Genomic DNA, 26641 nt, shown 5'->3' on the forward strand with positions numbered 1-26641 from the left:
AAGGTGAATATTCTGAGGAAAGATGCCTCACAGTTTCCCAGAGTAATTCCTGGCAATAAGCTGGCAACTCAACTTGGGTTTGTGAAGGTGATTCTCATGAATCTAGACTCACGCTGCCTTGTTTCTTCTTCCTAACATACTTGAAGTGACCCCATGGCCTAGCAGCTTGTTAGTCTTGGATGAGGTTTTCGAATTGGAGCCCTGTTTGCTGGATAACCACTCTAGTCTCCTCCTGCCAGGTTGGCACTCCCTCTCATTTGTTACATCTCCAAGAGCACTTTTGTGGGAGAGATGGATGTCACATGTAATGAGAGTGGTCTGCTGGTTTTTAGTCCTCTGCTTCAGCTGCTGCCATTCAACTTGCCAATCTGTTCCAGGTGTCCAATCTCCACTAGCCTCTGATGACAGACACCTGCCAAGGCAGGACTGCCAACAGTCTGCCTACACCACAGCACAGTGGGGCCTTGGCTGACCTCCATGCCTTTTAGAGTACCAAGCATCCTCTTCCTTTACTATTCCTCTGCAAGCTTCTCATTGCCTGCTCCTTGGTCCCTAGTTCTCTTTTCTCTCTTGGGAGAGCTGAGATAGGCTTGTGTCCAGCTTGTGAAAGAGGTGGGCCCCACAGCAGAGCTGCTTGTGCTTCTAGTGATGCTACTCATTCTTTTTATTGCAACCCTCTACTTTCCAGGACAAGTACTCCAGGCAGGGAGTGGGGAGATAAAAGGAAAGCACAGGCTCCCATTGTTCTGGGAACTACTGTTCCCTCCAGCCCCCAGCCCTCACCACAAATCTGGCTCATTCTGGACAGGGCTCTTGCTCTTTCTCTTACTGTTCCTGGGTTCTCTGAAAATCAAAGGTGTAGCTTAAGTGCTCCTGGTCACTACATGATGAGGAATTACCCCAAATATTTCCTGATAGACAAGGATGTTTTTCTACCCAGGGCACCAGAGGATCTCTGCGTGGGGTGACTTGTTACTAACTCTATTCCCCGATCTAATGAAGTCTGAGCCCAGATCATCTATCCCATATCTTTAGGAAGTGAGATTTTGTTTGGGTTTGGTTTTTTTTCAGACAGAGTCTCGCTTTGCCACCCAGGCTGGCGTACAATGGCATGATCTTGGCTCACTGCAACCTCAGCCTCCTGAGCAGCTGGGACTACAGGCGTGTGCCACCACACTCAGCTAATTTTTGTATTTGTAGTAGAAATGGGGTTTCGCCACATTGGCCAGGCTAGTCTTGAACTCCTGGCCTCAAGTGATCCACCCACCTCGGCCTCTCAAAGTACTGGGATTACAGGCATGAGTCACCGTGCCTGCCCTAGGGAATGAGGTTTTAAAACCAAGGTGGTTTTATTCTAGTGATTAAATGTTTTCATGTTAAATAATTTTTATTTACCACTAACAATATTTTCTCAACATAATCTTACTTCCTGGAAGGTATTTTCTTAGCTTACGTTTTTTCAGGCTCTTTGTTTACCTTCAATTCCTCATTGAATTCCTTGTGTAAATGATTTGTGTGCAGTGACAACTGTTATATTACACTCCCCTTCCCTGCAGCTAAGAACTAGAATCTAAAGCAATCAGAAGGGTGAATCAACTAAGCAATCACCTGGGGTCCTAATCTACCATCTCAACAAAATAAACCTCTCAGGTTCTTAGCCACATTTACTACAGAAGGCTTTATTCAAGCTAATCAAGTGCAAGTATAGAATCAGATGAAAAAAAGTCCCTATCATATTTCTGTTATAAAAAAATCCTTCCCTATCTTAAACTTGTAAAGGTATTTTACATTTTCTGCCAAAGTAGTTAAGTTTTGAACTTCCACATTTAACTGTTTGATTCATCTAGAATCTGTATTTACGTTTATGAAATAGAGATCCATTTTCTTTTTTTCTTCCATATTAAATGATTATCCAAGCACAATTTACCAAACCATCTATTCTTTCCGTCGCTCATCTGCTATGCTATAGCTCTATTACATATACCAGGACAATGAATTTTCCTTTTCAATAAGTTTTCTCTCTTTCACAAAGTTTTATTATTACATTCTTTTTTTTCCCCAAGACTTATTCCTAGGTATGTGACTTTTTTAAAGCTACCGTAAATATATTCTCCCTCTTTTAATTGTAGTTTCTGTCTGTTGATGGTCCACGGAAATGTAATTGGCTGATTTATATACAGCAGCCTAGCCAAACTTTCTTACTCTAATAACTTCTACAAGTTTTCTATGGAGACGATGTCATCTAAGTTTTATGTGTATGTGTCTGGGTGTGGCCTCCAAATACTACTGAATAAAAAAGATGAGCGCAGGCACCTTATTCCTGATAAGAACTGTTTTAATATGCTATTATCAAGTAGTTTAAGTTTTAACCAGATTAAGTTTTCTTCTATTTGTGATTTGCTAATGTATGTATCGATCATTTTGAATAACTGTTTAATTTTGTTGAAATGTTTAAAATCTATTAGGTTGACCATATGGTTTACTCCTTTAATCTATTCATGTTAATATAATGAATAACATTTACAGAAGCATAACATGGATCCAACATTTTCAGATTCTGACTAATTTGCTTTTTGTCATTATCATTTACACTGTATCTGGCGGCAAGGTTGAAGTAAATATCAGTATCTTTACCACATATAATAAGTTTGGTAATACTGCTAACAAGTGAGAAGCTTAGAGTTCAAGATAAACATAATAAATTAGGCCCAATTGCTGAGAATTGCTCCATGGAATGTGGCCAAGATGGCAATAAGCTCTGTAAATATAAATCTGACTACAGTACAGTGTCGGCTAATTTTCCACAAAGCAACTAGATATTTTCTGGAAAAAACTACCACAGAAATGAAGGTGGTGAGATTTTAACAGCTTCCACATTAAACTTCTGTTGCACAAATGGTTCTACAGCTAAAAAAGAAAATAATGGTTGAAAATGCTTGTTCTATTTTATAAGCAAAAGTTAAGCTGGGATTTAATACTTTCTATGTGAACTACAATTTATAATATGCTCTTTTCTCATTTAAAAAAAACACACATTGTCTCTTTTTAAAAAATAGTTTACAATCCATATGTTTCCCATGTCTCCCTAAATTTATGTATTTCCCAGGGGGTACTACTGGTGGTATGGGGTGAGGGAGAAATGCAAGGTTTCTATGGGAAAGTTAAATAAATAGTAAGAAAATTACTTTTTTTAATAGTAAGGAAAATATAAATCTAAGACAAGGTCAAATACAATTTTCACATGAATTTTAAAGATAAAACACAAGATTTCAAATACATTTTTTGGTCACTTCAGGCTGATCCCCCAGGTCATGTAGCAACATATGCCTGTTTGTCTAAAACATAACCCAAACTACTATGAATACAAATTATTCTTGCTATCAATATAAAAACTGTCTATTATAATCACAGATTATTTATTATGCAATGTAGGGTATAGGCAAGAGGGATTTGATAGTACTGAATACTCTTGCTTCCTATTCTAAAATTAAACTTTTAAATTATCTGTAGCCTATGCTCTATTTATTTGATTAGGGAAGAACTTTAAGAAAAAAAGTTTTAAAAATCTCCTATGAAAGCTACTTTTTAAAAACAGGAAATTATGTTTTCCCACATACTACACTGCTGACAATTTCCTAAGTTTTCCTCTTTCACTTTGAATAACTGAAGAACGTCATATTACATTTATAGGTTTAATAAGTTGCATCTTAGTTATCAGTTACACTTTTCTGGGTAGGTCACCTACTTGCATTTCTTTGTATTCTTCCTTAGTGACCTGTCCTGATTGCATTTGTTTTTGAAAGTTTAATCTCATCTTAACTTTCACATTTGCACCATTCTGGTTTTGACTTTAGCACACGGAATATGGTATAATATAATTCTGTCAAATGCAAAATAACTACTGTCATGATGATAGCACACATACAAAAGAATTACTGGGGCCTGACAAGCAATAAAGAAATCCCCTGTAGCTACAGCAGAGGACAGCATCTAAACACAATGCTTTTTCTGATATTAATAATACTGAATATCTGCATGCTTCTTTGAACTTCCCAAAGATTTCACCTGTGTTCTCACCAGACTGGCATGGTGTATGTGTTAAATAGTTAAAGACTGTCTTCTCTTTAGAGATTGGTAGGTCTGTCACGTTTACCGGTAAGTATTTCATGTCTTCAGTAGAATTTTGAACTCCAAAGAAACTGAGAGTAACTACAGAGGGAGTCAAGAAAGACACTCAGTGCTGGACACAGAATTTGCGATTATAAGCATGTTTAGAGGACAACCTCTAACCCAACCAAAGAAAACTGTGTTTTGATCTAGTTGGTTACCTAAAACTCACTGATCTTTGAAAAATGAATACAAACTGAGACATTTTGCTAACAAAGGGATAACATACACAAGCCAGTGAAGTGATGCATGCGTTTTTCTCCTAGAACCATAGTCAAAACCAGCTGTGGCCAGAATCATGGTACAGAATTGGAATCAGAGTTACACGACCTACAAATATTAAACAAAAAACTATTTTCCAGAAATTACCACTAATAACTCTTTACCCAAAAAGTAATTTTTACAATGATAACAGGATATATCCTTCACTGATCATGTTATAAAATATTTTACTATATGAACACTAGCACACATATACACCGCTGTCTCTGTAAACGGGCTGAAATCAGAGAACTGTGGGTATCTATTACATCTCATTAATTTGGGACAATCTCTAGGACTAAGCCCTCAAGGGGATAGAAACATACTTATGTTATTAGACAGTATAAAACAGGTGTGTTCAGCAAGTCCTGGGTCTTAATAAATGTCTTTGTTTAAATTTAACTAAACTGCATCAATAGGCTGGCAATATCGCCACTCATTCTTAATAAAACCAACTGGAAGATCAAATGACCAGAAACTAAAATAGCAATGGAAGGCAGAGTCATAAAAGATGTATGATGAGAAAGGGTGCATAGGATCAGTTTCAACAGGTAGTTCTGAATAACCTTTCTAAATCACCAACTCAAGGATTTGTATGCCCCTCTAAGAACATGGTCGCTAAACCCAAGTTTTGTGCTCTGTTCCTACAATTATAGATGATTCTCTTAAATGGATAGAGGAAAAAGTATGTAAGTTAAACGTTTTCTTTGAGGTGATATAGCAATATAAATCCCCTACGTAGGGATAAATGAAGACAGGGCATACATTTCTTTATGAGTCCAAATGTACTTTATCGTAAAAAGGCGGCAGTGACAACTGTCAGAGGCAATCCTACCTATGTTTCTTGATGCCATTGGAGAGAGCGTCTCCGCCACCACAGTCTTTTTCTTCGGACATTCTGTGTCTTCTACTGCCCAAATGCTCTCCTTCCTCTTCAAAGGAGTGTGCTGTCACTGCTTCCAGTCTACTCAGGGACCGTTCGGACTCAGAATCTGTGGCAGAGCAGGTTCATAGTTAATGAATTGAACTTGGGTGTGAGGCTTCGGTAACAATGGATCCCTCCCTTCATGCCTCAGGCTTTGAAACCTAAGCAGCCTACTTTGTCCCTCAACAATCCATCCGTTAACTACCTCCTCAGGGATTTCACAGAACCTCCACCCAATATAAGGCTGAAGTGGATTTATCAAACAGATGTACACTTATACAAGCTTACAAGTAAACAGATCTTACATAGTAAAAACATCTCCAAAGATTATCCAGTTCTTTATGAAATCATATTCAGTGGTTGCCCCCAAAATTTCCACCTCTTTCTTCCCTCACAAAGCATCTTAAGTATAACTTCCAAAAAATTTTTAATTTTTAAAACTCATGCATAATGAAAAAACTGTAGTAGCTAGTGTCCTTATGAGAAGTATAAATTACATCCAATACTGTAGACATAAAAGCAAAGTAATTTTAAAATACTTTAAAAAGGTCGGGTCAGTGGCTCACACCTGTAATCCCAGCACTATTGGGAGGCTGAGGTGGGAGGACTGATTGAGGACAGGAGTTCAAGACCAGCCCTGGCAAGATAGCAAGACCTCATCTCTACAAAAAGTTTAAAAACAAAAAAAAATAACAGCCAGGTATGGTGGTGTGCACCTGTAGTCCCAGCTACTGGGGACGCTGAGGCAGGAAGATCGCTTGAGGACAGGAGTTGACACTGTAGTAACCTATGATCCCACCACTGCACTCCAGCCTGGGCAGAGTGAGACCCTGTCTCTATACAAAAATAAATAAAATACTTTTAAAAATACTTTTTCCAGGATGATAATATTTAAATTCTCAAGGACAAAGCCTGAAGCATCCCTATATTAATTGCCAGGCAGGCATTCTTAGGATGGAAAAGTCACATTTCCAGTTGGCTATATATTCAGAGTGGTGCCATCTGCCAGTTTGGGAAGAAGACAATGCATTTTTGTACATGACAGTAGAGTTTCCAGGCACCTTTACAGTCTTCATCTCTTTTGAGCATCACAAGGATGCTTTAGTGGAGGTGAGGCGGGACAATGTGATTATTAACAAGTGTACTAACAGTCTCTCATGGCTTGTGAGTGGGCAAGACATGATTTGAACCCAGGTTTTCTGACTCCTTGTTTAATGTTTTATGTATTTTGGCTCAAAACAGCAGTCACTCTGTCTCCATTAAACTTTAAATGGTACCTGAGTTTTTTATTAAAATGGAAATTCACGATGACCTCCAACTTCCCATCTTAAGCAGAGGACAAGCCATTCCCTCATCCTCAGTTCTAGGAAAGGCTCTGATACACAGTCCAGCAAACTTCCTATTTCAACAAATTTATCAACAATCTGCTAAATCTGTATAACAGCTAAACTGGTCAGGAAATAAAAACGTTTTATTTTTTTCCCCCTCTTTGCTTTCTTTCCCCACTACTGCATTACATAATTCAGCAAAAATCACAGAACCATACTGTTACCACATTAGGCTGACTCCGGAGAACAACAGTTGGACCAGCCTAGGTGCAGGTTAGATCGTGCACCTTGAGCTCTCAACGCTGGACCCTATGAATGATCTAAGTTACTTGCAGAAAGGCTTTTAATGTTGGGAAAGTTTTGTTTTCTATAAATATAACTTTAGTAAAATTTCTGAAAATATAGTTTTCTTCTGTCCTATACCTTATAACAAAGAAACAGATTTTTATTTTTATTTTATTTTTTTTTTTTTGAGATAGAGTCTCACTGTGTCGCCCAGGCTGGAGTGCAGTGGTGCAATCTCAGCTCACTGCAACCTCTGCCTCCCAAGTTCAAGCAATTCTCCTGCCGCAACCTCCCGAGTAGCTGGGACTATAGGCGTGCACCACCATGCTCAGCTAATTTTTTGTATTTTTAGTAAAGATGGGGTTTCACCATGTTGGCCAGGCTGGTCTCAAACTCCTAACCTCAGGTGATCTGCCCACCTCAGCCTCCCAAAATGCTGGGATTACAGGCATGAGCCACTGCGCCTGGCCAGAAATGGAATATTTTAATAATACATTTAAAGAGACATTTATTTTTCATTGTCAATTTTGGCAGAAGGAAACAAACTATCAATGGAAAAAAATTAAAGAACACCTAAATAGTCAACAAGAGGGGGACAGTTGCCTGTCAGATGAAATAAGTTAACATTATGTTTACATGAACAACTTAATGAAATAGAAGATTGTTTTTAACATACATAATGCTAAGACAAAAAAAAACCAGGACAATGCTTTGCAACTCTAAAATACAAGCAAAGAAATAATTTCTCTGCATTGAAGAAAGGCCAGTCTGGTTCAGGTAAGCAGATGTCTGAAAAAATGGGAGCAATACAATGACAGAAGTTTACTGAGGGCACGTGTGGAAAGAGATCGGTCAGTTTTCTGGAGTAGGCACAGGGCTGTCAGGAAAGGCTGCAAAGGAGAGATGGCACAATGGCAAATTTTGAAACAGTGGAATTGGTGCTCGGCAGAGGTGAGAGAGGTGCTCCAGGAGGCGGCGGAACAAGACCTACATCAGGGATGATAATGGCTGTCTTGGGTTGGTGGGGTGAGGGGTGAGTGCGGTTCCACTCCAACATTTTGAAGTTTGTTTCACTTGAGAAAAATTAAAAATGTAAAAAGTCAAAATAATTTCATCTGTACTGGTATTATTTAAGATGCCGTATTAGTTTATGATTTAGAAGTCATGAAAACAAAGCAACGAAGCAAAATACCTCAAAAGCATTTATGCACAGGATAGTGTGTTTGCAATTTAAGAGACATCAATCATAAGGCAGGGATGTGCCCACCTAAAAATAATTCTTTTAGCAAAAGCAGACACAAACATTAAACAAGAAACAGTAAGAGCTTCTATGAAGCAAAGATGGACTTCACAGAACAAGATTTCAACTCAGTGACTACACAGGCTTAAGATCTGCGACCCACAAACTCATCAGTCACACTGAGAACCTCTGCGTGGGACCAATGCCCTGACCCCTAGGGATGCTCCAACAGATGACAGTGCAGACCCCTGTCCTGTGATTAGCAGCCCCTCATTCACCCGTTCCGCACCCCCTCTTTGTCCTCACTCTTCTCCCTGTCTCCCTGTGCCTCCACCTCTTTCTTCCCCCTCCCCCACCCCCCTCCTCACTCCTCTATACCTTGCCCTCAAACCTCTTGCTATAATATAGTCAGGCTATCCCCACCCTTCCCCTGAAGGGTTCTGAGAAAGGTCACCAATTACTTCCACATTGCAAACTCCAACAGTCATTTTTCAATTCTTATTGTGACTCATCTACCACATCTGATGCTGCTGAATTCATTCCTCCCTTCCTTGTATCGTGCAAGGCCTGTGAAGTGAAGGAAGCATAAGATCTGGTCCCTGCGCATGGCCCGGCAGCGGGGAACTGTTTCGTGAACAAACGAGTTCAGCAGATTTCTCTAGGAGTCTGAATGGGGGCCGTGGGCCACAAAGGAGGCATCAGTCAACTTAAAGAGTGGAGAATGTTGTATCAGGAAAGAACTGTGGCTGATGATAGTGCTGAGTTTGCTGACAAGGAGTAAGAGTGGGGATGAGGACAGTTACAATACAGGAGCTGTCCCAAGCAATAAGAACACCATGGCCAACACAGCGAGGAATGCAGTGTGCAGTGAGATGGCAGTGGAAGGCACAGAATGGGCAGACATGAGACTGTGAGTCAGTCTTAAAGCTGACTATATAGGATAAAAATCCAATGCAGGCCAGACGTGGTGGCTCACACCTGTAATCCCAGCACTTGGGGAGGCTGAGGAGGTTGGATCACTTGAGGTCAGGAGTTCGAGACCAGACTGGCCAACAAGATGAAACCCCATGTCTACCAAAAATACAAAAATCAGCTGGGTATGGTGGCACTGACCTGCAATCCCAGATATTTGGGAGGCTGAGGCGGGAAGAATTGCTTGAACTCAGGAGGTGGAGGTTGCAGTGAGCTGAGATTGAACCACTGTACTCCAGCCTGGGTGAGACAGCGAGAATCTGTCTCCAAAAAAAAAAAAAAAGCAGGTAGTGGGAAGAAATATAACATGAAGCTAGGGATGAGGTAGTCTCCCAGTACATGTCATGAGGTTCTGTATACTCACTAGAGAGAAATCATAAACTCTGAGCTTTCTTGTTTCAAAGGCAAAGAAGTAAACATCAATTACATGATTTACAGTGCCTGTGAAATAAAAACTAGTTGCTTAAAAGCCAAAGCTCAGTGATTTCTAGTGCAATGAATAGAGAAATGTGGAATGTAAATAGTGTGAAATAGTCTGGGCTTACTCTGTCGGTAACGGAGAACCATTCTCGAGAGCTTATACCTTCAAAGCCTTGGTCACACCAATCTATTGCTAGTACGGCATCGTTTCATGTGGAGACTCGCAGATCTACAGATATTTAAGTTTAAACATGTTTAGCCCAATACCAAAGAGGGCATAGCCACCGTGGAGGTTGCTGATGAAAGTTAAAGCCTATCCACAGAAGTTATTTTCAAGTCTCCCTGTAAAACAAATCAGTGCTACATCTCAGTACCTCTGAAGTGATAATTCAATCTTTTTTCTTTTTTTTTTTTGAGACGGAGTCTCACTCTGTCGCCCAGGCTGGAGTGCAGTGGCACAATCTCAGCTCACTGCAAGCTCCGCCTCCCGGGTTCACGTCATTCTCCTGCCTCAGCCTCCCCAGTAGCTGGGACTACAGGCGCCCGCCACCTCGCCCGGCTAGTTTTTTGTATTTTTTAGTAGAGATGGGGTTTCACCGTGTTAGCCAGGATGGTCTCGATCTTCTGACCTCGTGATCCACCCGTCTCGGCCTCCCAAAGTGCTAGAATTACAGGCTTGAGCCACCGCGCCTGGCCAATCTTTTTACTTTTTGCTTTTTTTTTTTTTTGAGACGAAGCCTCGCTCTGTCGCCCAGGCTGGAGTGCAGTGGCACAATCTCAGCTCACTGCAACCTCTGCCTCCCCTACGCAAGCGATTCTCATGCCTCAGCCTCCCGTGTACCTGGGACTATAAGCACGTACCACCATGCCCAGCTAATTTTTGAACTTTTAGTAGTGATCGGTTTCACCATGTTGCCCAGGCTGGTCTTGAACTCCTGACCTCAGGTGATCTGCCCACCTCGGCCTCCCAAAGTGCTGGAATTACAGGCATGGACCACTATGCCCCACCGATAATTCAATCTTAAAATTCTGGGTTCTTCAATGTTCCCCCCACATATAAATATCGAAATGTTAGTAGGCAATATATTAATGCCTTAGTCGAAAGCATGAAGTAATGGGAAGAGGTGCATCCTGCCTCCCATGTGCTAGTTGCAGTGCTTTCTTGCAGGAGGGTGAGGCCACAACATTCGGGCTTTTAGGACAAAAAGGAGAGGGGGGAGGGAGGAACAGGGAGTTGGTAATTAATGGGGATGGAGTTTCAGTTTGGGATGACGAAAAAGTTCTGGAGAGAGATGGTGGTGGTGGTTGCACAGGAAAGTAAAGGTACTTCATCTCACTGCATTGTACACTCAAAAACGGTCATGCTGGACAGTTTATGTTATGTATATCTTACCACAATAACAACAACAACAAACAAACAAAAACCAGGCAAACATACAAAAAACCTGTCACTAAAAGTCAATGAGCTAGCTGTCATGTTGGATGCATGAACTATATTCTGGTCTGGTTAACTCTTACCTCACTTCCAGGAAAACTGGTCGATTTTTCTAGAGCCATATTTTTTAATGTAGCAGAAGGAAGGTATTTTTACAATATACATAGCTAGATTTCAGACAATGGCAGCCTGTCTTATTCTTTTGATTTTCCCCTTAACAAACATATACGTTTCTATAACAGGCAAAGCCACTCAAAAATTTTAGGATACTTCTGACCCCTGAAAAACAGCATAAAAGATTTATGAAATAGCCCTACATTATTTACTGAACTTTTGATGAGCACTTAGGAAAATCTGTGCAGCCCTGAGTAATGACGGGAAATGGAATACTTGATAAGCACTTATTTGTGGGTGTGTTTATTCTCATCTAGTTCCAAAAGGGTTCAGGTGACTCAGTTGATGATTATATTTTATAGGGAAACCATCAAGCCACGTGCAGTGGTGTGCACCTGTGGTCACAGCTGCTCAGCAGGCTGAGGTGGAGGATCATTTGAGCCCAGAAGTTTGAGACTGGGCAACAGAGCGAGACCCTGTCTCTTAAAAACGTTAAGAAGTGTCAGAATAACACTTTGAAAAACATATATTTTACAAGATAAATGCTCTAGTTTACAGAAGCATTGAAGGTGGACAGAATATTTACCTGATTAGTTCCTCAATTAAAACAGCAGTATTAATAGAATTAAAATTTAAAATCCCACAAAGTTTGCTTTAATGTGATAGATCTACAATGGCCCAGATCTTTAAAGTTCTTTCTGTTTGTTTGTTTTGAAACAGAGTCTTGCTCTGTCGCCCAGTCTGGAGTGCAGTGGCGTGATCTCAGTTCACTGCAACCTCCGCCTCCTGGATTCAAGCAATTCTCCTGCCTCAGCCTCGCTAGTAGCTGGGATTACAGGCGCCCATCACCATGCCCAGCATTTTTGTATTTTAGTAGAGACGGGGTTTTCCCATGTTGGCCAGGCTGGTCTTGAACTATGGATCTCAAGTGATCCATCCACTTTGGCCTCTCAAAAGTGCTGGGATGACAGGTGTGAGCCACTGCACCTGCTCTCAGATCTTTAAAGTTCTGTCCATGTTAGAACTCAGAATTATTTTAAACACATTCAGATTGAACACAGTCTCCTTTCCCATCAAAATGGAATGGAAGCCAATGAACAGCTATCACTGGGTTAGGGTGACTTTAACTTTACTCTAGAATTAAGAATATCCTGACCGCTATGCTCTTTTTTTTAAGTGAGTGAGAGAACTTGCCAAGATTTGATTTGTTAATTTTTCCTACTATTAAAAGGCTGAAAGAAGAAGCCATAAAGTTCACAATATAAACATGCCAACAATTCTTGTAAGTTATCCTGATAAGCACTTTCTTATCCTGACCTTTGGAAACCAGCCTGAGAACAAATAGTACACAAAGCAGCAAGATGGGGAAGAACTGTGGATAACGTCCAAGTCACCCTTCCTCCTGTTACTGAAGGTAACAGAAAACAGCCAGGAAACACACACATGCTTAATTTAATACCTTTATTGTTTAGTTTCCCACGTACCAGGCATGTTCTGAAAATGGCCAAAGCAACCCAAGGTACAGCTGAAAATATCAGTGCCAAAGTTTTATTTAGCCTTGAGGTACAACTGCATAAGCTCAGAAATAGCACAGTAAATATGAAGAACACAAAGAAAGTAAACACAACCTAACACATTTAAGGTGAATCATAAACCGAAAACCAGGCTAAGTCCAGAGGGGGCTGCCAAGAGACTGCTACAATAATTTACTAAGGAAGTGAGAAAAGCTTGAAACAGATTCTTGGCAGCAAGCAACAAGAGTCGGAGACGTTCTAGACAGATCCTCTCTGAATGATGTCCAAGGTCAAAATTAGCCAAATGGTAGGGTATTGTTTGTGACAGAGTTTCTTAAAAGTACCGGCTTGTCCCCAAGCAACTAAATCTACTACTGTTTTCTACAACCTGCAAAATCTGCACATGTAATTGAAGATGAGGAGTTACACAAACCATAGTGTGTGGGCTACTGGAAATCTTACGTGGATCTATTTTGGGCTACCAAATCCAGAGCTTCCCAATTTGTCTTGTTTCTCAACACTATTTTTAGGAAGGTCACATTATGCATGAACTCTACAAAGAAAACAATTCTAGAACTAAAGGCCAGTTGCAGAACAATCCATAGTTAGAAAACAAAATATTTTCATGTGACCTCGTTGTAATAAGTCAACATTTACTAAGTACTTACTACACATCAGGTAAAGTGCAAGTTGCAGAAGCAGTTTGGAAAGATGAATGAGATACGGCTGGTGCCCTCCAAGTGTTCAAGATTTAAAAGATGTACTCTTACGACTGCTGAGAAATGCTAAAACTGGTTGCAATTTCATGGTATAACTATCTATTGGTTTTGCCCATCTACACTATTGGATTTTATGCATTATTCATGCACATTTCAACCAAAATAGCATTAAGGGGAAGGCTTAGCAAGAAAGCCTTTCTGGAGCAACTGCTCTCAACATGTTTCTAAAAAGGAAAATGAACACACAGTAGGAAAAATAATGCGTTCTGAACTTACGGTATTCAAAGAGCCGGAATTTTCCGTGAAACTGCTCTCAGACTGGTATTAAAGAACCACCACCATGAAATTAGTTATTTAACAAGCAATAAGTGTTTAAAAAACAACTCCTTAGAAGATTATTAGAGATTCCTGAAATTGCGTACCTTTAGCTTTCTCTCCTTTAAATACTTTTCATCTGCCGCCTCGCTGGTAGCAAGTATCCTATCTCCAACTTGATTATAAGCCCCTTGGGAACAAACGTCATTTTCTAATATTAATACTGTCTCATCCCTCCTTCCTCCTTTGCTGCCCATCCCTACTTTCCCCTACAGAATCCAAAGTGGTGAATATAGATGCATAAAATCACCACGCATTCCTGATTATCTTAGGCTCATTATTGAATACCAATATATTTTTAGGGAAGACAGAAATATCAATGACATTTCTTCAACAACCTGCATTCGACAAACATTTAGAGAACTGATTCTGTGCTACGTACTTCAGGGATGTAAACAGATATGGTCCCTATTATCTCTCTCTCTCTCTCTCTTTCTGAGATAGAGTCTCTCTCTGTTGCTCAGGATGGAGTCCAATGGCATGATCTTGGCTCACTGCAACCTCTGCCTCCCAGGTTCAAGCTATTCTCCTGCCTCAGCCTCCCAGGTAGCTGGGATTACAAGCACATGCCACCATGCCTGTATAAAGTCTTTCGTATTTTTAGTAGAAACAGGGTTTCACAATGTTGGTCAAGCTGGTCTTGAGCTCCTGACCTCAAGTGATCCACCCGCCTTGGCCTCCCAAAGTGCTGGAATTACAGGTGTGAGCCTCTGCGGGGTCCTATTATCTTAGAGACAAAATGCAAGGAGGCTATAAAAGAAGCATAAACCGAAGGAAACACAAAGAATAAACTAATTCTGCCTGGAGGAGTCAGGAAAGGCTACCAGGAGAAGAGATATTTGAGAGCCTTGGTAGACAAAGTAGCATAAAGAAAAAGCAACACTGATAAGGTAGAAATATATACAGAAGAACCACTTTCTTCTTCTATAAAGGATTTCTATAACCTCATTTGCAGAATGGTTTATCCACAGTGGTTTCTCATGAAATCTTTTTCTTTCAATGCGCATGAACGTCTAGCCCCTTTCCCAGGAAGTGTTCCCTTACAGCTATATCCGAAATTTCTCTCGACATAACCACTTCATTCCTTAAACATGCCCACTCCCACACCCACACACAATGAGGACAAAATGTGATGCTTCATTAAATTTATCTCCTTTTAAATAAGTTTACACAACAGAATTTAATCACATTGTGGGAAAAAAAAATCTGTGTGCTTTTAGGGAGCTTTATGAAATGTTTCATCACTGAGCATACTGGAAAAATAATTTTCTCAAGCGATCCCAGGGGGGATCCCAGGGGGCTGGAAAAATTCTTATCCTACACTGCTGGCTCCGCATCAAGGCTTGCTTCACCCACCGTATGAGTAGATTTCCATTGATCTTGCTTATCTGAAAAAGCTTAAAGGGATATGAGAAAGGGAAACAGGAAACCACATGGACTTTAGATCTAATGAAGTTATCCCTTTATTTTAAAGTAACACGAGTTAACAACTTTTTAAAAGATTAAACATTTAGTGAAAATATTTTTTAAATCTTTTAAGAAAAGTAACTTGAAAAATCTTTTTTTTTCATACCTTCTCCATATCAGGATAGGCTTCATTTAATCTATTGTCACGATTTAGGGGTTAAAATTAAGCTTCAAATGAAGTGGAGGTTTGTATACTTTTCCTTGCTCTTATCTAACTGTGCATTCAACTGCCTGGCACCACTACTGCATCTGAGGCCTGGAGGAGGCACTGGTGCAGTAAGTGGAGGGAACAAGGGGACAAGATGAGTGTGAAGAGGCAGTAGGGTCTGAATCATGTCGAGAGCCTTGGAGGTCCCTGAAGGCATCTGAGTTTCATTTTCAGTGCAAGGAGAAACCGCTGAAGAATTCTAGGTGAAGGAATGCGATGATATGATTGGCAACAAAGGATCACTATGGATGGTGCGTACAGGATGAACTTCAGCAGGCCAAGGCTGGGAGCACCAAGATGAGTTAAGAGGCCAGACAAAAGGAGGTGCAGTGCGGGTGCCGATAATGAGAGCTAACATCTGCCGGCCCCTTAGGGTGTCTGGCACTGTTTTAAGTACACTACAGATATGCATTAGTTAATTCTTCGCAATGATCCTATGACCCATTTGCAGATGAAGAAATGAGACATAGGAAAGTGAAGTAACTTTCCCAAGGGTAGGGGAATTGGTAGAGCTTCGACTGAGCAAGAGCCTTCAGCTTCAGTACCTATACTTTTAACCGCTACCCTCCATTAGTAAAACATAGATGAATTCAAAATATGATTTGAAGGCAGAATGGCCAGGCCTTGATTCTATGTCTCACAGGAATGTCACGAATCACTCCCAGTTTCTGGCTTTAGGAGATGAAAGAGGTGCCATTTACAAAAATGAGGCCAACTCAAGGAGAAACAGGATCTGGGAGGAAGAGCAAGCATTTGTTTTTTTGTACATAAAGCTGACAGCTGAATACGTTAAGTCTCTAGCAAGAGATCAAGGTTGGAGATATGAATTTGGGGACTGCGGCAGTCAGGACAAGGGCTTCCCCAAGAAGTCCATGTTCTAATCTCTGGAACCTGTGAATATGTTACCTTTCATAATAAAAGGGACTCTGCAGATATGATTAAGTTACATACACTGAGATGGGGAGATTATACTGGATCATCTGAGTAGGTCCAATGTAATGCCATGGGTCTTTAAAAAAGGGAAGGAGCAGGGCCAGAGTCACAGACAGTCAGAGAGAGACTGGAAGATACCCCACTGCCAGTTTTTCAGATGGAGGATGGGGCCTTGACCCAAGGAATGCAGGCAGGTCCCTAGAAGCTAGAAAAGGCAAGGAAACAGTCTCTCCTAGAGCCTTTAGAAGAAACACAGCCCTGCGGACACCTTGATGTTGGAACTTCTGACCTCCAAACTGGAACAGAATGTATTTGCACTATCTACTAAGCCACTAAGTTTGTGGTGATCTATTGTAGTAGCAATAGCAGACTAATACAGGAATTTTAAGTTAGTATTTAAAGTTTACAATATTGAAAGTGTAGGTGAAGGAAGCAATAACTAAACAAAAGTCTCCTTGAGAAGTCACAAGGAGACGGGTATCAGAACAAATGAGGAAGAGATGGCCTTAATGAGGGGGAACCATTTGTTCTCTTGTAATAGAGTGAAGGAAGAAATGGGGATGGAGGCTGGTGTGTCGAGACTAGAGCGGGAAGATGAAGTCATTCCCACATGATGGCTTTGATGATTTCAATGAATTGAGTGGCTAGGTCAACAGCAAGTCAGCACTTGATAGGGCATCTGACTCTACATTTTAATGCAGTTTCTACACTGTACCAAATTATTGCAAGATTTTTAGTAGGAAATAGTAGGAGTAGCCACAGAAGGGCTACTATTTTCATGAAAATGTAACAAAACTCAGGTGTGCTACTGAAGGCAAGGAGGAGAAAATGCTTGGCACCTGACCCTCGCTCCATTTCCTATGGCCATGGCAGGATGTACGGCTGAGCCCAGGCACTCGGACTGAGCCTCAGGATCCTCCTCAACACAGCAATCCACAAAGCAGCAGATACTGCAAAACAATCCGAACTGGCACTTGAGATGAAATGTATTTGCCAATTCTGATCTAGGGACGATGGTTCTTTTTCTCTCTTCCTCCCAGAGAAGATGACTATTAAAATATTACTGAGAAACAGAAAGATAGTGGCTGCCAGACGTCTATCAGGAAGAGAAGGATTAAGGAAACTGTGGCATAATTATATCATGGACTTCTATGCAACCTTGAAAAAGAATGAGCTAGAGCTTGTAACACTGACAGGAAAGATTTCTAAGACAAGTTGTCAGGAAAAAGCAAGTCCAGGGCAATTACACCGCTCCTTCCATTCATGACTTAAAAAAAAAAAAACTATATATATACAAACACATATATATGTGATGCTCAAAAAAGGTCTGTAGGAGAGTATGTCCGGCTGTTAATCAGAACCTCTGAGTAAGAGGAGTGCACGATTAATTGGGATAAGGGGTGAAGAGAATTTCACTGGGTTCTCACATACTTCTATACTGAATTATTTAGAACAAACATGGGGCTCTTAAAAAAATTTTTTTAAAGGTTTTTTTGTTTGTTTGAGACAGGGTCTCATTCTGTGGCCCCCAGGCTGGAATGCAATGGCACGATTACATCTCACTGCAACCTCTACTTCCTGGGCTTAAGCGATCCTCTCACCTCAGCCTACTGAGTAGCTGGGATTACAGGCGTGCACCACCACGCATGGCTAATTTTTGTATTTTTAGTAGAGACAGGGTTTCACCATGTTGCCCAGGCTGGTCTCGAACTTCTGGGCTCAAGAGATCCTCCCACCTCGGCCTCCCAAAGTGCTAGGATTACAGGTGCTCAGCCACCACCCCTGGCCATAAAGTTTTATTTTTAAAAAAGAATATATAAGATGCGCAACTGAAGTATCTGAGGTCTTTTATATTCCAAGCTGTATGCATTTAAACCTAGAATCCCTCTTGCAATTTTCCTTTTTGGATGCTCTCCATAGAGGAAGCACCGCTGGACTGGCCTCAGGGTAGACGTGTAATAAATGTCAGCAGTCTTAAGTATCACTCATTCTCCCTCCGACCTCCCTCAGACAGGCTACAAATACTTCCCTTGCCTTGTCATTCATTCCATCGATCTCAAATCCTACCTTCTCTTCCCAACACGAATCACTCTGTTCACAAATCCCGTATTTAATTGTATTTAATTGACAGCCCATCATCATTATAATCTTATTTGTCCAATTGTTCCCAAATCTAGCTATGAAAATTACTTCTTCCCTTTACTTCTAGCAAACCTCTATTAATGTTCCTATTTGTCTTAATCAATTAATCACTTCCCCGTCAATCTACATTCTACCAACATCATTTTCCATGTCCTGTATTATACCATTTTCTTTAACTTCCTTAACCTAATCTTCAGTCCTCATCTCTCCTACTTCTCACCATGCTTCCTCTCTTTCATTTCCTATTATGAATTTGATCCTTCACTTCCAAAACACCAAGATTTCTTGTGTCTTTAATCAAGTGTTATGAAACTCAGTAACTGTATATGCTCACCTATTATATATGCATTTCATTTTCTCCCATACAACAATTAATTTTTCTCAGTCCCACTGATCTCCAACCACCCTTTCCATGTTCCTTTCCCTTCTCCCACCCACACCTGCCTCAAAAAATTTGAAAGTAAATTCCAAAAAGGTCAAAACCACTTAACAGTACCTCCTCTCATCCTCAAATCTCCACGTGCATTCCCCATTTTTTAGCATTGAGTACCACCAGGCACTGTTCTAACCACTATCTAAACAGAGAAACTCATTTAGTCATCACACACCTGCTGAAATGGACACGACAATTACCCCATTTTAAATATGCGGAAACTATGAACAGAGGGGTCATGGAACAAGCCCCAGGTCACAGAGCTGGCTACTGACAGAAGCTCTGGAGTCCATGCTCCTTGCAGAAATGCTATGCCGCACTTTAGCGTGTGTTTCTGAGGCAAAGTTAAACACCTCCTCTTCTCTGCTCCAGACACATGGTGGTCTCACCTCTACCGTGGCACTTAGTGTACTGTGCTATCACCAAGCACTTGCGCTTGGTTACCTGTATTCTTTATATAAAGACCTCTTTGAAGACAGAAACTGTCTGTCTGTCTCTCTTTACAATATGTGCTAATGCCTGATACTAGGAAATGGTCACCCAGTAAAGGACAAATCAAATGTGGGCAGTTTTAACAGCATTCTAACCCTAGCCTAGAATACATCTTCCGTACAGGCAGACTGTGATGAATTTCATTCCAAACTTTCAGACTCCAGCCTTAATAACACGACACACAAAAAATCTGAGGAGCTATATGGATACATAGCTATCTGTTTACTCCAGGAAACTCAAGGTGACATCTGCTCTAAGGTTGTGGACTCAAGGGGACATTGCTCATTTAGGTGGTGGACTCTTAAATCACCAACACTGAAGATCCCAGAGTTACCTGACAGCGCATCATAGAACTCGTCCTCGCTAAGGATGCTGGTAGGTGGAGAGCCTTTCACCAGAGACTGCTCTAATTCATGATGTTCAGTGGCCAGCGTCTCCAGCGCTTCTGACAAGATTTTGTTTTTTTCTTGCTCTTGTTCCAATTTAAAATTCTTCACCTAGGAGAATACAGGTACATAAAAAAGACTTCAGAGTGACAGGAGACACAGACTTACTCAGAGGATGTGAAAATTAATTGCTTTTGATCCAGTTCAATTGCAACATCAGAAATGAAAACAGTCGTGTCGCATGCACACGGATGAATGAGCAAAATTATTAAACTAATTTTATTCTTCCCATGGGGCCTTTTCTCACAACAGCTTAGCTAATGAAAATAGATTAAGAACTAGCAAACAAATTCAGCTCAAATGATCAGGATCCTGGTATAAGAACATCAACCAATTCAGAAATCATATAAATTTTTTTTAAACATAAAGAATCTCTCTCTCAACATTAAGTACACAGCTAATAAAAACAGTTTCAGCAAGTCTTTGAACAAAAATTTTTAAAAATTCTAAATATTAAAAAGCAAACTACATCAAAGTATAAAATATAATCCCTCAGTTTACTCCCAAAATAGTTGGTAATAGTTGGTATATCAAATGAAGGCAAACAGGTTGTGTGGTAACGACTATAAACATTCTATTTTTCATTTTTCTCTTTTTCTTTTTTTTTTTTTTTTGAGACAGAGCCTCATTTTGTCACCTAAGCTGGAGTGCAGTGGTACGATCTCGACTCTGCAACCTCCGCCTCTTGGGTTCAAGCTATTCTCCTGCCTCTGCCTCCTGAGTAGCTGTGATTACAGGTGTGCACCACCACACCTGGCTAATTTTTGTATTTTTAGTAGAGACAGGGTTTCACCATGTTGACCAGGCCAGTCTTGAACTCACGACCTCAAGTGATCTGCCCGCCTCGGCCTCCCAAAGTGCTGGGATTACAGGCGTGAGCCACCATGGCTGGCCTATTTTTCATTTTCCAATTCCATATTTTGGTTTCAACTCCACATTTTACCTTTAACTTAGTATACTAAAAAAATCAAAAGATTATCAAAAAGGCAAAGCCTGGTTTGATTTTTTACTGTTTGAAGTTACAATCTATTCCTCCTATCTAATGCAAGAGCAACTGAACCTTTGTGGTTGACCAAAACCCTCTAGAATTCAAGTCACCTAATCCTTAAAATACAGTATGTACTGGATTTGATAGGGACAGTTTTGCCTATTTTCTTATCAGTAGTCTGGAAATCACTACTATTCCTTAATCTTGCTGAATTTCCAGAGCCAATGTGCACTATAGACAAACAGGAGGCAGAAAAGCAGGGATCCACTGGTAGGTAGCAGCAGCGTCTTCTCAGAAGTCTTTTGTTCCTTAGTTTCCTGTCCTATAAAATAAGAGGTTTCTGCTATCACCTATTAATCTAATCAGAAGTCTTCAACTCAGTCGTCTTCAAACTGCTTTTTTTTCTACTTAACAGCAGAACCTATTTCTCAACTGTAATCCCAGCATATAAAATAGATGTTTTCGAAAGCATTTGTGCACTGGGTGACATCGAATGGAGCAGAAGCCCCACTCCTTTGACTTTCCCCTCCCCTCCCAGCGGTCCCCTCTAGGGAACAAACCCAGGTGGTATCCCAGCAGTTTGAAAAACACATGGTACTGGTACCAAAACAGATACATACACCAATGGAACACAACAGAGGCCTCAGAAGTAACACCACACATCTACCACCATCTGATATTTGACAAACCTGACAAAAACAAGAAATGGGGAAAGGATTCCCTATTTAATAAATGGTGTTGGGACAACTGGTTAGCCATATGCAGAAAACTGAAACTGGACCCCTTCCTTACACTTTATACAAAAATTAACTCAAGATGGATTAAAGACTTAAACATAAGACCTAAAACCATAAAACTGTAGAAGAAAACCTAGGCAACACCATTCGGGACACAGGCATGGGCAAAGACTTCATGATTAAAACACCAAAAGCAACGGCAACAAAAGTCAAAATTGACAAATGGGATCTAATTAAACTAAAGAGCTTCTGCACAGCAGAAGAAACTATCATCAGAGTGAACAGGCAACCTACAGAACAGGAGAAAATCTCTGCAATCTATCCATCTGACAAAGGGCTAATATCCAGAATCTACAAGGAACTTAAATTTACAAGAATAAAACAACTCCATCAAAAAGTGGGCAAAGGATATGAAGAGACACTTCTCAAAAGACGACATCTATGCGGCCAAAAACATGAAAAAAAGCTCATTATCACTGGTCGTTAGAGAAATGCAAATCAAAACCACAAGGAGATACCATCTTACTCCAGTTAGAATGGCGATAATTAAAGAGTCAGAAAACAACAGATGCTGAAGAGGATGTGGAGAAATAGGAATGCTTTTCTCTGTTGGTGGGAGTGTAAATTAGTTCAACCATTGTGGAAGACAATGTGGTGATTCCTCAATGATCTAGAACCAGAAATACCATTTGACCCAGCAATCTCATGCTGACTATATACCCAAAGGAGTATAAATCATTCTCCTATAAAGACACATGCACACATATGTTTACCGCAGCAATATTCACAATAGCGAAGACTTGGAACCAACCCAAATGCCCACCAATAATAGACTGGATTAACAAAATGTGGCACATATACATCATGGAATACTATGCAGCCATAAAAAAGATTGAGTTCATATCCTTTGCAGGGACATGGATGAAGCTGGAAATTATCATTCTCAGCAAATTAACACAGGAACAGAAAACCAAACACTGCATGTTCTCACTCATAAGTGGGAGTTGAACAATGAGAACACACGGACGCAGAGAGGGGAATACCACACACTGGGGCCTGTTGAGGCGTGGGGGGCTAGGGGAGGGAGAGCATTAGGAGAAATACCTAATGCAGATGACGGGTTGACGGGTGTAGGAAACCACCATGGCACGTGTGTACCTATGTAACAAACCTGCATGTTCTGCACATGTATCTCAGAACTTCAAGTATAATTAAAAAAAAGAAAAAAAGATTCAGTTAGGAAAAAAAGAAAAGAAAAGAAAAGAAAAGCACCGGATGGAGGGACATCCAAAACCTCCCCTAGGTCAAACTTTCCATCTCGAGGTTTTGGGAACTGTGGCCTCTCTCACAAATCCTGCATTACTCACTGCGAAATCTAACCCTTTCACCTCTTGACACTCCCTCTCCCATGCTCCTCCCCATGGCCCCCAAGGATGAAGGCTCTTCTGTTCTGGGACCCTGAGTTCCTGCCAGCTGCACATCAGGTACAACACTCTAAGGTCCTAAAATACAGTTTTACTGAAATGTTAAGTTCATGGTGGAAACAGGGTTAAACCGAAGTTCCAGTCCTCGGGCACTTAAGTGTTTATCAATACAGCAGGCAGATTATTATCATTACAGCTGTGATAATGAAATAAAAATCGCAATAAATGGTAAGCAATCAAGATCAGAAGAGACATGAAAAACTGAAAAACAAATTACATATAACTACAATTTTTAGAAAATCTGAAAAATACTTGCAAATATTCCTATAATCTAAATTGTATCTCCAGAAGAGGAAATAAGCATACTAAGGCTACAGTCAACTCAAAAAATAAAAAATAAAAATAAAAAAGCTGTCCTACCTCCATCAGATGGGTTAAACAACTCATTTCTCTATTACATAAACAAGGACTACACGAGGCAAGCAGATCACTTGAAGTCAGGAGTTCGAGACCAGCCTGGCCAACACAGTGAAACCCTGTCTCTACTGAAAATACAAAATTAGCTGGGCACAATGGCAGGAGACTGTAATCTCAACTACAGAAGACTGAGGCAGAAGAATCGCTTGAACCCGGAGGTGGAGGTTGCAGTGAGCCGAGATCACGCCATTGCACTCCAGCCTGAGCAACAGAGCAAGATTCCATCTCAAAAACATAAAAAATAAAAAATAAGGACTACAAAACTGAGCAATGTCCAAAATGATCCTTTCTTTGAAAAGATCTCTCAGCACTGTTATATTTGTAGATTCTAAAATCAACACTGCAAGAAAATCCAAATTCTTCACCCCTACCTACCCCATCTTTCACCTTTTTAGCTTTTCCAATATCAAAATGTAAATGTGCTGTTGACACCATATCTTTAAATATAAGAATTAACTAAAGTATCCTATTTAACGAGTACATACATTTTAATATCTAAATTCATCCAGATTTCAGCAAGTAGCAAGATAAATGACAGAGGCCCATAAATATCCAGTCCCCTCAAAAAAAATCTTATTCAAAATACAATCTATCCTTTACCCACCTAAAATAATCATCACTTTGCTGCTGCCACATTCACATCTGTTCTCACTTGCTCTTAAGAGAGAGTAAAAGGGGTTGCAAACAGGAGAGGAAGAGACTGGGGCTCTAACCACATTCTATTTCTTACTTTGTTTTCATCTTTCAATTGATCTGAGTGTACTTTTATTAGTTTCAAGCCTAACAGGATTTTCTGCACTGAAGATACCTTATTATAAAATAGCCACAAAATGGCAATTTCTCCCGTCACGTAAGTGATATAGATGAGAGAGTAACTACACATCACAGAAAATGCACTGGTAATGAGCTTTCTTGTTACTTTAGAGAAACATCTGAAGGCATGCTTAAGTGCCATTAGTACTTTTTGGTCAGAAGGATCACTGAAATGATGTAATTCCAGATCCTCTACAATCTCAACATTTCAGAACACCCAGGGGAAATCCTGCATTTAAAAAATTGGTGTAGAACTGCTAAGAAAGATATGCAAAGTGCAACTTCATAAAATATTCACCTTATTTTTGAACTGTTTCCAAATTCTTAGTTGCAAGCTTAGAAACTATGCTGTAACAGAAATAGTGCCTTTTGCGCAATCTCTTAATGTGTTTGTAATTCCAGGCACAATGCTTCACTTATATTACGTATCAATATGTGAATATTGATTACTAGATTTTTAAAATTCTCAAACTGTAATAATCATCCTAGTTATTACTAAAAGAATAAATAACCTCCTTCACAGAAACTAGTGGGTCACAACAGATGTGTTTATAATTATTAGATTATAATTGTATATGTGTTTATACATTAGAACTTTTCTAGAATAAGGCTGACATTTTACCTTTCAAATTTGCATATGGAATATACACCCTCAGTCCAATGACTTTCCCATGACAAAAATTAACATACATTCAAGTGAACAAAAATGCTGCAATTTTTATTAAGAAAAGCCTAAGAACTGAACCACCATATGCTTAACAGTAAACATACGCATTGATCTGTGTCTGTAGCCCCTAAAAGTACAAATGTAAGCTTTTCCAGTAATCTGTCTCCTCAAACCACTTCAATATGGCAGTCTCTCATTTCACTCCCTTTCAGGCCGGAAGGCAAAATCCATAGTGACTACTTCCAAAGCGAATGGGTGCCAGCAAGAGAATGCAGAGTTTTGAACACAGTCTTGTGCTAACCAGCTACGACACATTCATCTACACTCTCCTTCTAGAAAGTGCCCCATTACTCACCTGTGTTTCACAGGGGTTACCTAAGGCACAGTAATTCAATCTGGCAAAGACACAGCACTAAGTGGGGAATACATGATTAGTATTCACAGAACACTGCACGTAATCAGCCAGTTATAAGATGGGTACAATTATGGCCTTGACAGCCAGTCTTTCAATTGGCCACACTCTGGTCAGTTCAACAGGATGAGCTTTACTCTTTCCTCTTTGCTACTGCATGGATGGCTACAATTAACAAAATGTGTTAGTTTAAGACTGAAATATTAGATTTTTTTTTTTTTTTTTTCTGAGACAGGGTCTTGCTCTGTCAACCACGCTGGAGTGCAGGCATGCCATCATGGCTCACTGCAGCCTCAAGCAATCCTCTTGGTTCAAGTGATCCTCCTGCTTTGGCCTCCCGAGTAGCTAGAACTAAAGGCATGCACCACCATGCCTAGCTAATTTTTTTTTTCGGTAGAGATGGGTCTCCTTGTGTTGCACAGGCTAGACTCAAACTCCTAGCCTCAAGTGATCCTCCTGCCTCTGCCTCCCAAAGTGCTGAGACTATAGGTGTGGGCCACTGCACCTGGCTGATGCCTATTTCTGTGGCTAGAGGATCAACAATGTTCTCACTTCAAAACTGTTTTCAAGGTATGTGCTTTTAGGTGACCCCCTGCTATTGACACACAGCTGATAAAAAGTATGGGTCTGATGATTCAGCTAGTAAGAGCGCTTCTGCACACAAGTCTGACTATTATATTGTTTAGGTGGAGGAGGATGGAGCTCCCATGTGGATGCGAATGGTCAATAATTACTTCTGAAACCACGGCCAGGCTGAATCACTCTCTCACTCCAGGGTCCAGGGAAGTGAAGCTTTGACCTCCTGTCTCAGGCAGGATCAAGCATGGACATATATCTTCATGATGGTATAGTATACTCTTGCTTTGTTTCATAGATCTACAAAACTATCTGTCTTTGCTCACATTAAATTTCAGGGTTTTCATTGACTCTCCAACGTCCTCCTTCCATCCCATCTCATCACTGCCTCTTCAAATGCAATTGATTTCCCTATGCTCCTGAAACCTTTTTCAGTCCTTCCTAGCACTAAACAATGACACTCATTTAAGAATAAAAATTCAGGGGCCAGGCACAGTGGCTCAGGCCTGTAATCTCAGAACTTTGGGAGGCCGAGGCAGGTGGATCAACCGAGGTCAGGAGTTCAAGACCAGCCTGACCAACATGGCAAAACCCCGTCTCTACTAAAAATATACAAAAATTATCCAGGCATAGTGGCAGGCGCCTGTAATCCCAGCTACTTGGGAGGCTGG

At 40.4% G+C, this 26641-nt stretch overlaps 1 protein-coding gene across 3 annotated transcripts in view; it reads right to left on the reverse strand.

Annotated features, from left to right (window-relative positions):
- OSBPL1A (oxysterol binding protein like 1A) overlaps window positions 1–26641 on the reverse strand; it is a 225833-nt gene that overhangs the window by 58117 nt on the left and 141075 nt on the right. For all 3 annotated transcript variants that reach the window (XM_025365016.1, XM_025365017.1, XM_025365018.1), the window contains 2 exons: window positions 19765–19927; window positions 5264–5420 (listed from right to left, as the gene is read on the reverse strand). In XM_025365016.1, the coding sequence (XP_025220801.1) occupies window positions 5264–5420; window positions 19765–19927 (320 nt within the window). The remainder of the gene's footprint in view (window positions 1–5263; window positions 5421–19764; window positions 19928–26641) is intronic.

Source organism: Theropithecus gelada, chromosome 18 (assembly GCF_003255815.1).
Source record: "Theropithecus gelada isolate Dixy chromosome 18, Tgel_1.0, whole genome shotgun sequence".
NCBI lineage: Eukaryota > Metazoa > Chordata > Mammalia > Primates > Cercopithecidae > Theropithecus > Theropithecus gelada.